The 13,055-nt window shown below is 31.5% G+C and overlaps 2 protein-coding genes across 3 annotated transcripts in view; one reads left to right on the top strand and one right to left on the bottom strand.

The window, feature by feature from the left end:
- Positions 1-3,224: 3,224 nt before the first annotated feature.
- LOC102804718 (uncharacterized) lies at positions 3,225-6,020 on the bottom strand. Its single transcript, XM_085495421.1, has 4 exons — positions 6,000-6,020; positions 4,171-5,364; positions 3,469-3,524; positions 3,225-3,348 (listed from the first exon to the last, which is right to left on the bottom strand). Exons 1-4 carry the CDS (start codon positions 6,018-6,020, stop codon positions 3,225-3,227), a joined length of 1,395 nt encoding a protein of 464 aa, XP_085351547.1.
- Positions 6,021-6,035: 15 nt separating this feature from the next.
- Positions 6,036-13,055, top strand: part of LOC100378049 (uncharacterized) — a 63,133-nt gene continuing 56,113 nt past the window's right edge. For both annotated transcript variants that reach the window (XM_085495213.1, XM_085495212.1), the window contains exon 1: positions 6,036-6,187. In XM_085495213.1, coding sequence (XP_085351339.1) covers positions 6,139-6,187 — 49 coding nt within the window. In that variant the 5' untranslated portion in view covers positions 6,036-6,138. The remainder of the gene's footprint in view (positions 6,188-13,055) is intronic.

The following is a 13,055-nucleotide window of genomic DNA, read 5'->3' as shown; positions in this document are numbered from 1 at the left end:
TCTATGCTAAATTTTACATATTCACTGGGTTTTAATTTAGCGCATTTTCCATTCAGTGAAATAAGCAAAATTAAAACCCAGTGAATCATTAATCCTTTTACAGTAGTTTAGTGACAATATATTCTTATCTTGGTACAGTATATAAAATAAAACCATGCTATAATGGTCAAGGAAATATTAGTAACAACACAAACAAAATTGTTGTTTTTTTATAAATTTTGAAAAAAAGGATTTATGGCTTTCTGGAAACAACTCAAGATCTTGTCTGGTGTGACAATACTATTTGTTTTATAGTATAGTTCACCTTTGATTGTTGAACAGAGAATCTTGTGTGTGATTTGGTCAAACAACACAACATGACTGAATTCATGGACCTGCTTGGTGATGTTTGATTGGCAAGTAACTTTCAATATTTTGCAAATATCCTAGCTGTTGTATTCATCGTCATACACATTATTTGACACGTCAAATACCGACTACCCCGGGACATACGCTGGCTCGTATCGGTAGGACATAGAAGTTTTCTTTAAGTTAGAATCCTACTCAGCACTTCAAATACCCAGAACTTATTGATTTTCCAATAAATTGTACTTTCGGGTGATATAAGATTTTCAAAAAGTTGTATTTTAGTGGATAGTGGTCATTTTTGCAGTATTATAATTCTAATATATCTTAAATTGTAGGCTAGGTGATATATGCTGAAAAAATAATATATTATAAATGATGGAATACTCTGGGTTTTAAAAAGTGGCAATAAATTACATTTTTCTTTAACATTGTGCTCTATGGAATTGTTCTAAAAATAGTGATATTTAAAAAAATATTAGGACAAGTTTCTCAAAATACATCACTGTAACACAAAAATAAAATATGAATGTTTTCATTCGATTTATGACTAACTTTCTCCAAAATTAAAAGTAGGCCTTAAAAGAAACAGTGTGCTCACTTGTTCGTCTCTGTGCTTTTGATGTGTTTGGATTAGGTGAAACAACAAAAATTGCTCAATATAGAATTTGATCAAAATTCAGTATTTTTTCCTATTTTTTGTTTGTTTGTTTGTTTGTTTGTTTGTTTGTTTGTTTTATGTGTATATTTGTGAATAATTCCGCTAATATTGATCAGTTACACAGGATATTGGCTTGTTTATCTTTCATATGACATCTTTGATAACAGAATGACAAAATGTATCATTCGAATAGATTTGTATTGCTGTCATGTGATGTGTCAGATAATGCAAAGTAAAGTAGTATACTGTAAATTGCTTTAATTTTAATTTTAAGTACAACAACTGAGGTGGCTCACAACATGGCATTTTATAAAACCATTTTTACAATTCATTTCCATTTTGAAAATTCATATTTATGTTATAATCATTTTTTAATAATCATTGGTACATAGATGTCATAGGACACTGCACAGACCTGATAGTTTTTAGGGTAATACGAGTACATATTAATTACCTAATTAGCATAATTAATTAATTTTCAGCTTTTGATATTCCAAGTAGTAATCATCACATTTCAATGAAATTTGGTACATAGATGTCATAGGACACTGCACAGACCTGATAGTTTTAGGGTAATACGAGTACATATTAATTACCTAATTAGCATAATTAATTAATTTTCAGCTTTTGATATTTCAAGTAGTAATCATCACATTTCAATGAAATTTGGTACATACATGTAGATGTCATAGGACACTGCACAGGCCTGATAGTTTTTAGGGTAATATGAGTACATATTAATTACCTAATTTGCATAATTAATTAATTTTCAGCTTTTGATATTCCAAGTAGTAATCATCACATTTCAATGACACTTGGTACATAAATGTCATAGGACACTGCACAGACCTGATAATTTTTAGGGTAATATGAGTACATATTAATTACCTAATTTGCATAATTAATTAATTTTCAGCTTTTGATATTTCAAGTAGTAATCATCACATTTCAATGAAATTTGGTACATAGACGTCATAGGACACTGCACAGACCTGATAGTTTTTAGGGTAATACGAGTACATATTAATTACCTAATTAGCATAATTAATTAATTTTCAGCTTTTGATATTTCAAGTAGTAATCATCACATTTCAATGAAATTTGGTACATAGACGTCATAGGACACTGCACAGACCTGATGGTTTTGTGGGTAATATCAGTATATATTAATTAGCTAATTTGCATAATTAATTAATTTTCAGCTTTTGATATTCCAAGTAGTAATCATCACATTTCAATGAAATTTGGTACATAGATGTCATAGGACACTGCACAGACCTGATAGTTTTTAGGGTAATACGAGTACATATTAATTACCTAATTAGCATAATTAATTAATTTTCAGCTTTTGATATTTCAAGTAGTAATCATCACATTTCAATGAAATTTGGTACATATATGTCATAGGACACTGCACAGACCTGATAGTTTTTAGGGTAATACGAGTACATATTAATTACCTAATTTGCATAATTAATTAATTTTCAGCTTTTGATATTTCAAGTAGTAACCACATTTCAATGAAATTTGGTACATAGATGACATAGAACACTGCACAGACCTGATAGTTTTTAGGGTAATATCAGTATATATTAATTAGCTAATTTGCATAATTAATTAATTTTCAGCTTTTGGCATTTCAAGTAGTAATCACATTTCAATGAAATTTGGTACATAGATGTCATAGGACACTGCACAGACCTGATAGTTTTAGGGTAATACGAGTACATATTAATTACCTAATTAGCATAATTAATTAATTTTCAGCTTTTGATATTTCAAGTAGTAATCATCACATTTCAATGAAATTTGGTACATAGATGTCATAGGACACTGCACAGACCTGATAGTTTTTAGGGTAATATCAGTACATATTAATTACCTAATTTGCATAATTAATTAATTTTCAGCTTTTGATATTTCAAGTAGTAATCACATTTCAATGAAATTTGGTACATAGATGTCATAGGACACTGCAGAGACCTGATAGTTTTTAGGGTAATACGAGTACATATTAATTACCTAATTAGCATAATTAATTAATTTTCAGCTTTTGATATTTCAAGTAGTAATCATCACATTTCAATGAAATTTGGTACATAGATGTCATAGTACACTGCACAGACCTGATAGTTTTTAGGGTAATATGAGTACATATTAATTACCTAATTTACATAATTAATTAATTTTCAGCTTTTGATATATCAAGTAGTAGTCATCATATTTCTATGAGACTTGCTACATATGCAAATAACACAAGGATTGTCACGACAATACACCTGGTCAGTTCTGTGATGTTTATTCCAACGTTTCGCCCTAGAAATAGGGCTTCTTCAAGAAAACTGTTGTAAAACAAATAGATACAATGTGTAAATGATTGTGATTGAAATGGTCCAGTGAAAATGACGTGATTACAAGTACAATGTATTTACAAAAATAATAATAATACTCCAAAGACTTACCTCTGTTGGGATGCCGTGAGATGTAAATTGGCATAACCCATACAGAAGATGGAAACCTATTTATAGGTGTAATAGGTGGCGCTGTTAGATAAATGCGCCCTCACTGGCGGATGTTAATGCCCAGTGGTGTTTGTGTAATCAATTTATCTATCCATATAGACTCAAGTTATTTTCTAAGGTGGTCGTCTGTTTTGTTAATTTTTATTTTGCCAATAAATGAAATATCGTCTATGTCGTGGTTGGTTTTATTAAAGTGCATGGCTACTGGTGTGTCTTGGTTGTGTCTCACTGTCCGTAGGTGGTTATTAAATCTGGTTCTGAGCTCCGTCTTTGTTTCGCCAACATATTGTTTTTACATCGTTTGTACGTGATGAGATAAATGACATTTCTAGTTGTGCAAGTGATGGGGTGCTTTATGGTATATACTTTGTTATTTGTGGTGTTATGGAAATTGGTAGTATTGTGTGAAAATTTGCAAACATTGCAACCCCTCTTAGAGCCGCATTTTGTGAAACCAGGTGGGAGAGTTGGGTTTTTTAGTTGGCTGTGAACAAGAATGTCCCGGAGATTTTTGCTGCGACTGTATGAAATTAAAGGTTGTTGTGATATGGCATTTTTGCATCGTGGCGACTTTTGCAGAATGTGGAAGTGAGAGTGTGTGATTTGTTTAATATTAGGATGTTTTGGATTAAATGTAGTTACGAGTGGTATACGAGAGTCACTTTGTTTAGGTTTGTATGACAATAGGTCTTCTCTCGGTATTGTTTTGGCACGATTAGTTTCCATAGTAACCAGCTCAGCGGGATACCCACGTCTGATGAACGACATTGTTAATTCGTTCAGACGAGTATCCCGCCACTCAGGTTTGGAACAAATACGGCAAATTCTCAATGAGAGGCCATATGGAATGCTCGTTTTCATGTGCCTAGGATGTGATGACATGAAATGTAGATATTGGTTAGTATCCGTTGGTTTCTTATATAGGTCGGTATTAATATTGCCTGCCTGGTCTATGTGAACTTTAACATCAAGAAATGAAATGACTGATTGTGAATATTCTACGGTGAATTTAATAGTGTCATGAAATGTATTGATAAACTGATGAAATTGGTTAATATCGGACTGGTTAGTGGTAAAATTTGTGAAAATGTCGTCTATGAAACGAGAATAATAAATGGGAAAGCTTGGTGCTAGTGATAGTAGATTAGTTTCAAGTTTGCCCATAAAGATATTGGCATAACTCGGTGTCATTTTTTGGCCCATAGCAGTGCCAAATATCTGTAAATAGTTGTTACCATTAAATGTGAAATTATTGTTGTTGAGAATTAATGTGAGGAAACGTATTATGGTCGATGTAGGAGGAGTCTTAACTGGTCTGTGGTCAAGGGCTTCCTGGCACGCAAGAATACCTTCTTTAATGGGTATATTTGTATAGATGGAAGTCACATCAAAGGTGCCCATGTGACTACCCCTAGGAATCTGACCTAAGTTGTTTAGTTTTTGTAAGAAATGTGCAGTGTCTTTTATATGTGATTCCAAGGATGTTACCAAAGGCTGTAAATAGTGGTCAACAAATTCTGATATCTTTTGGGTAGGGTGGTTAATAGTTGAAATGATTGGTCTGAAGTGCAACCCCTCTTTGTGGATTTTAGGCAGCATATAGAATTTACCAGGACTAGGGTTGTTGCAAACCAGAAAATCTCTTTGTTGTTTAGTGATATTATTTTCAACCAGTTCATTTTCGATAGCTCCCCTAATAAGTTCATTGATTTTGTTGGTCGGATCTGATTTTAATTTTTTGTAATGTTTAGTGTTGTCCAAAAGTTTATTGTTTTCAGAAATATAAAATTCTGTATCCATGATCACAATAGCTGAGCCTTTGTCTGCCTTGCCTTGCTACATAGATCTTCTAGGATTATGCAGATACCTGATTAGTTTTAATTTGATATTAATTACCTAATTTGCATAATGTTCTACTGATATATAAAGAACCACAAATTGGATTTTAATGAAACTTTTAAAGAGAACTATGCAGAAACCCAATTAGTTTTTGGTAAATATTTAATATGCTTATTAATCACCTAATTAACATAATTAATTAACACAGATATCTCAATTACTGATCATCACATTTGAATAAAATTTGGTACATAAATGCTCTAGGACAATAGACAGGCCTGATTAATTTTGATTAATATTAATTCTCTAATTAGCATAATAATACATATTTTTTTGTTCTGTTCTGTTCTGTTCTGTTCATATTAGTTACCTAATTTACATAATTAGTTTTCAGCTTTTACATCAATATCTCATGTACATGTACAAGTAATTTTGAATTAGTTTTTAATGTGTCTTCAATACTCTCAGCACACGGGAGTTCTTTCTAAGCTTTCTTTGATTTTTTTTTTAAATTCATTTCTGTTTTCGAAATCTATTTTCATTTTTAAAATCCATCGTCTTTTTATTGCTCCCATTTTCTCAGAAATTCAACAATTGGGCGGTAACTCAATGAGCTTCAAGAACGTTGATACCCATGTGGTGGCGCTGTTCATTTTACTTTCATTTCACCGAGTAATGGCGACAGTGACGCACATTACGTCGCTGTTTTAGAACATTTACACTATTACATAGTAATATTTTGTCGTTTACTCGTAGTTCCATACATCAACAATGGAGCGGACCCAGATGCTGTGTCTTGTTCTGGTGGCTTTCTGTAACGGTGAGTTCGATTTTGTGACGAATCCGTAACAAAACAAAGTCCTTTCTCGCTCTGTTTTCGACGGAATGCTTGTTTACTTCAGCTCCCGTTGCGCGACAAAACCACTTGCCCAGGGCACCTGTAAATTAATGCGACATGGGATTTGAAACGGTCTTCAGGGTTTGGGTGTTAACCCAATTAGACGTACTTACACCACATTATACACTCTTAAATTGAGAAAAAAATACTCTTATAACAACAGGCCCAACTGTCCTATTTGTGTTTTAGACGGCTGACTGAAAACAAATTCACAACTGTCTGTACATGTCGTCATTCTTGTGTTGTTCTGTGGGTTTTGTAATGTCCGACATCTGCGTAAATAGGCACATATAGACAGTATTATGAATATGTTAATAAGCATCCATGCCCCAAATGTTTAGCAGGGGGAACAAACTTACACACGTCGAAAATATGTCTTTAAACTTCAACTACTCTCAGTGCAACAAAGGCATTCCCTTATTTTTTTTAAATATTTTAAGTGAAGGGGTTGTGATGATAACAACACAGGCTAAAAATGCGTCTGTCTGTCTGTCTGTCGAGACAACTCATTTTCACAATTCAAACTGAAACAGCAATCTGAACCAATATTATAATTTGATAATTATCCACATGTAGTGGTATGTTTATGGTGTATAAGGAAAATTTGTTATCTAAAACCTTCAGAGATAATCTAGACTGAAAAAAGTTGTGACATCAACTTTATTTATATTATTATTAAAGATGTACTTTTAAGGTAGACTGATATTTTGCTGGTGTCATCCCAGCACAATGTCATTTGACAAGTATTTTGGCTGTTAATGCTAAAATATGAGTAATTTTGAAATATTAAATAACTAAGATCACCAGTCACATGTCTGCATGTCATTTAGACAGGTACAAACTTACATTTGACAGACAAAATCTTTACTAATCAGAAATCGGGAAATTACCATTAAATTACATAATAAGCAAAAATAATCAACAAAAAATAGACTACAAGTCTGTGGCTACAGACTAGAAACTGTTGTTTTTCATTTCAATCAAGCTTTTAGATAAGCAGTTTTTATTTTCTTGCTATAAGTATAACCATTAGCGTAAATAACGAAACCGTTCCAGCAATTCTGAAAATAATGATTTTTTGGTATGCATGTTGCTATGGCGACACTTGTCCTGTAGACTTTTGTTTCGCTGAAATCAATTGGATCAATTAATACTTGTAATAACTTATTCAAAAGTTATTTATTTATTTTATGAGTGACACATATGTAAATTAATGGGGATTTTATGGTACTGTTACTTCATTTTCGCTGAAGGGATGATTCAGTGAAAATAAAATCCAGTGAATATAGCTTTTTTCCTATGTTTTATCTTCAACTCATCAAAAATCAGTGAAATTAGATTCTATACAAAGCACACAAAAAAGCCTTTTCAGCGAAAATATATTCCAGCTAAAATAAAGTCTTTCACAGTGTACAAAACTTGAAATTGCCAGGCCAATTCTATTGAAACTTGTTTTGAGTCATGGTGTTTGAGTTCAAGTGCAAACAGGCATCTTACATACACTAGTCAATCTGTCTTACCATCTGTCTGTCCGTGCGTCTGTCCTTCCGTGCGTCTGACTGTCCATCAGTCTGTCCGTCCGTCTCCCCTACTTACATCAATCTGTTCCCCTACTTACATCAATCTGTCCATCCCTCAGCATGTCTACTTGTCTACTGTCAGTACTTATAAGTATAAATTCAGTTCTATTTGCCACCAAATATATCCATAAATATTTTATATAAAGTATTTTACAGTACGGTACTCTACATTTTACCTTCTACAACATGTAAGTTTTGATGAGACAAACCTTATTGAAATGTGAGGAAATATGGTATCTCAGATAGCTTTCATGTTTTGTTATACTGTAGTGTTGCTCACAAAATCCAGATGAAAATGTTTGGTCACCGAATTACTTTTCTTACAAAATATGCTTTAAACAGTCTTCAAGCCATTTTCCATTTAGTTTTCAATGGTTAATGTTCTATACATATAATACAGTAAAAAATTCATTGTCACAAACTATCCCAGGAAATAATGATATACAAAAAAGTGACGCAGACTTTACATCTTTTGTGTTTTTTATTGTTCTGCTCGGAGGTACACTTAAGGTCATTTTGTTCACCATAGGTCATCATGTCAAAAATACAAAGCAGCAGTGCTAGACTCTGTAGCTCTTGTAAACGCAAACTCTATTATGTAATTCTTTATAGTGAGTATTCAGACCAGTTGACCTTGTCTTGTATTCACAGTGCTTTCTGTTTAGTCATTTGCGTTACTTGATTTGAGCCAAATTTTGTAGCGCGTTAAAATGCATACCCAACCCAAAACACCTTTAAAAAACGGAATCTGTAAGCAATGTTCCCAGATGAAAATTGAAAATGAAGAAATGTCATAAGTATAATATCTTGAAAGATGTAGACCTCTCTAAAACATCACAGCTATCACATCAAAATATTAAGGAAATTAGCAGCACTATTAAACAACAATACATAACATACTGGAGAGAGAATATGACAAATGAAAAAACAAAACTGAGAACATACATTAAATTTAAAATTAATTACAATCTGGAAAATTACATTAATGTTTTGGATAATAATCAAAGAATATCAATGGCTAGATTCAGGACAAGTAGTCACAATCTAGCCATTGAAAAAGGCAGACATACCAATCCAAAAACCCCATTAGAAAATAGAATTTGTAAACAATGCCCATTACAGGAGATCGAAGACGAATTACACTTTCTTTTAGTTTGCCCACGATATCAAACAGATAGAAATGATTTTATTTCCAATATTTTATTCCCCAAAGAAATCATTACCAACCTGCAAAAATTCACATATTTAATGAAAAGTAATGACAGAAATATAATAAAACTTTTAGGGGAATTTTTGCATAAATCATTTATTTTAAGAAATGAGCTTTTTTTGGATATAATACCTTGACTCTTTTTTTTTTCTATTTTTTACGTTATCGTACTTTGATTTTTTTTTTTTTAATCACTTATATATTTATTGCTGTAAACCAATAGAACATTTGTAATTCTAAGGATGCAATAAAGTTATTATTATTATTATTATTATTATAAGTACCAAACAAAAAGACAAAAGTTATTAATAATATCAATATCCCAGAAGAATGTAAAAGTGATGTCTAGTTATTTATTATGTTATGAGTTCAACAGAAGACATTAATAAGACAAGTTGGTGAATAACAATCAGAAATCAGAAATAACAATAACTGACATTTTACTTTTACTTTAGTTTTATATGTACATGTACTTTATTACTAACATTTATTACTGTCAACCAATGGAAACTATTTCTAAGCATATAATAAATTCATTATTATTGTTATTGTTATTATTATTATTATTATGTTGAGCCAACAATTCAAAACATACTATTTTTTCACATGTTTGATGAAATGATGCCATATATCAACAATATGATGCCAGGAATTATGGGTATGTACACCTTGATGTAAAGTCAAACCCACGTATAGCAACAATCCAAGGGGCTTCATTAAGTTAGACGGGTGGTCTTTATATGGAGATTAGTATAGTATATGTTGATTTTTTGTATGGATCGCAAACTTCATACATTTTACATAATATTTGTTCAAAAAATAAGATATCGTTCGATAAAAAAAAAAACATTTATTTGATTCGATCAAAACCAAATAAGTTTGAATTGGAGTAATTATTAAAAATTAAAGAATGCTAATTATAATAATAATAATATTGTTTTGCTCTGCAAAAAGCAGCATGTCTGCAAAAATATCATTAAAATGGTAGTCACATACTACTGGTGATCATTATAGGTTTTCATGTACGCCTTGGGACTGCCTAAAAGTGGTCACTCTAGGCCGGTAGTCTTTATATAGAAGTGGTCTGTAACACAGGTCTGACTGTACACTGATCACGTTCAGAAAAATAACCCAGACTTTATGATTGTTCTGTATTTTTCAAAGGCCATTTTGTATAGACTCAGCTCTTCTAAAAATAATATGCAAATCTTTCTTTCCTAGGTATACAGAACAAAAGGCTGAATACCACCTGAGATTTTACTGTCAACTTTATTGTCAAATTATTGGTGCAATCATATATGTATGTGTGTAGTGTTAACTCCCTTTTACAGTTCAAATATGGCAGATCCTTACAGTGGTGGATGCATGTTTTGACACTGAATACAGCAGCTTAACATTGAATTATTTGTCATGCTATTCAAAGTGAAGAAAATTTCCTATACTTACATATATCTTTAGCTCTGCTGTGGTGTCAACTTCAACTTTTTTTTGAAAATGGCAAGTCTGCTTGCTTTGATACCTTTGGTGAACCTATCTCAGATTTGTTCAGTCCTGTTTATAGTCTGCACATTCCTTTAACAAAAAATACCCAATTTTATTGAGTAAAAATGAAAAATTTACTCAAATTTTGCCTGTTAGCTCCAAAATTGGGGTTCATTTCCTGGACTATTGAAGAATAATATAGAAACATTTAGGCAAGAAAGTCTGGTGTTGAAAAGTTTAGATCTGCCACGAAATCATTTTGACATGGAATATATATATATTAACTAGTAGTACTGTGAAATTTTTAGTTGTAATTATTTTCGCTGAAAAAACTTTTTGGATGTTTTGTATGGAGTTTATTTTGACTGATTTTTTCATAGATGTTTGATGAGTTTAATGTAAAACATAGGAAAAAAGGTTTATTCATTGTATTTTATTTTCACTGTATTTTTCTTCCACGGAAATAGCAAAAATAAAATACACGCAAAAATTAAGTATTTTACAGTATCACTGCTTGCAACTTTGGCAGTAGTCATCGGGTGATGTCAACTAAGAAAAATACCATGAGCTGTGTTTATCAAAGCGGTCTTAGTTAAATGTAATACAAGTGCTTTTGAAGTGGACAATGTGTACATGTTTTGAACATACTTAACACGAATAACATGCATTTTTGTCATAAAAAGTAAACATATGTCTAGTTTTATGTCTTTTACGTGAAGATTTGACCATATAAGTTGCACACACCTATTGCTCAGTTGTTTAAGAAAGCACAACCCTCGATCTTCTCACCAACGATGTCAATAAAATACAAATATCATTTTCCATTGAGCAGAATATTTATGAATATGTATGAATTGTTAGAGATTTCAAATTACACCTATTACATGTTAGTCCAAGACTTGACTACATACATGACAGACAGTATCTGGTTCTATACAAGGCACATTAAATGTGTTTGTACAAGTTTGTATCGCCTTGTATATCACTACTTTATTGACATATAAACAAAAACCAGTAAAATAACAATAGGAAAACTAGTAATACTGAAAAGAGGTTAATTATTCACTGGGTTTTAATTTTGCATATTTCGCTGACTGAAAAATGCGCTAAATTGAAACCCAGTGAATATGTAAAATTTAGCATAGAACACATTATCTAAATGATAAAACCGTGAATTTAAAACTCACTGAATATGCCTGAAATGGTAAATCAGTGAAATTTAAACCCAGTGAAAATTAGTCATTTTACAGTAGTTTATTTCGATCATAGCATTTTCCACTTGGTAGTAAGCATCTAACTATGCAATATATTTTCAGAAAACTGGGATATATGTATACATGTATGTGAATTTTCACCGACATTTAAGGATGAGACCCAGATTCGTGGGCGCACTTTTCTAAGTACAAAATTAACTATTTTGTTTTACTAGTGTGAAGACAACCTTGCAACATTTGAAAATATGCCAAAAAAAAAAATGTCCAAAAATATGTCATGAACCTGGGTCTCATCCTTTTTTGAAATTATTTGCTCCCTAAAAAATCACACAAAGTAAATGTGGACCAATGATGAGTAAAGCTATAACATACAGTGTACATTGCATATATGAAGTTTTCTCATTTTTACCCTGTCTCTTGCTCTATTAAACATTCATTATACAAATAGTTTTGCATAATTAATTGACAAATGTTGTCTTATTTAAATTTTAAGTTTCGGCTAAAAAATAATATTTCTGGTTTTTTAATGGGTAATTTTTAGGTTACCATACACTTCTTTATTTTTTTTTATTTATTACAAGTGAAACTGTGAGCTTGTCCATCATTCCTACTACATTGTTTAATGACTAGTTTCAATTTTAATCAGTGCTGGTGTAATCATCTAAAGTTGTGAGGAAAAAAATCAAGCATTTGTATTTATTCAGCCAATAAACTACTGGTAAATACCAGTAATGAATTTACAGTGCTGGGAAGAGACTGAAGAGACCCCTACAAGTTAAATGATGGATATGCCCACCAATAATAAACTGAATCATTGTAACTCAAAGAGTCTACAAGTCTAATATATGCAAGAATATTTATGCTTGAGGATGATTTGTTTAAGATTTATACAATATATTCAACTATTTTGAAATATTTTTCTAATAACACAGATATGAAGGTTGAAAGCATATAGGAATTTAAGACAATAGTTTGTGTCAAAATCTGTTTATAATTAATTGTTTCAATATCAGTCAACAGACTGTTTTTTTGAGAGAAACTGTCAAATGATATGCATGAAATGTTGATTCAGGTACTGTAAAACATGTTGAAAAAGCGGCATGCGAAATGTTGATTTAGCGAATCTCTCTTGTCATTGTCGATTTCTTTGTTTGGAGGCTATTTTGAATTGATAATAAATTCATTAGCAACATCTTGAATTAGGGAATCAGTTCTCGCTAAATTCGCAAAAAAAAACATGCTCACGAAAAAGACATGTTTTACAGTATACACATGTATGTGACAACAAGAATTTGTTTTATCAG

Source organism: Saccoglossus kowalevskii, chromosome 21 (assembly GCF_978046115.1).
Source record: "Saccoglossus kowalevskii chromosome 21, keSacKowa6.1, whole genome shotgun sequence".
NCBI lineage: Eukaryota > Metazoa > Hemichordata > Enteropneusta > Harrimaniidae > Saccoglossus > Saccoglossus kowalevskii.
This window is presented reverse-complemented; position numbering and strand designations above follow the sequence as displayed.

What these genes read in the sequence shown, in the direction of transcription:
- LOC102804718 (XM_085495421.1), bottom strand. Translation starts at nt 6,020, where the DNA reads ATGAACAGCGCCACCACATGG. An exon ending in TGAACAGCGCCACCACATGG is followed by an intron (nt 5,365 to 5,999) that starts GTATCAACGTTC and finishes AGATCTATGTAG; the next exon opens with CAAGGCAAGGCAGACAAAGG. An exon ending in GTGACTCTCGTATACCACTC is followed by an intron (nt 3,525 to 4,170) that starts GTAACTACATTT and finishes ACCTATAAATAG; the next exon opens with GTTTCCATCTTCTGTATGGG.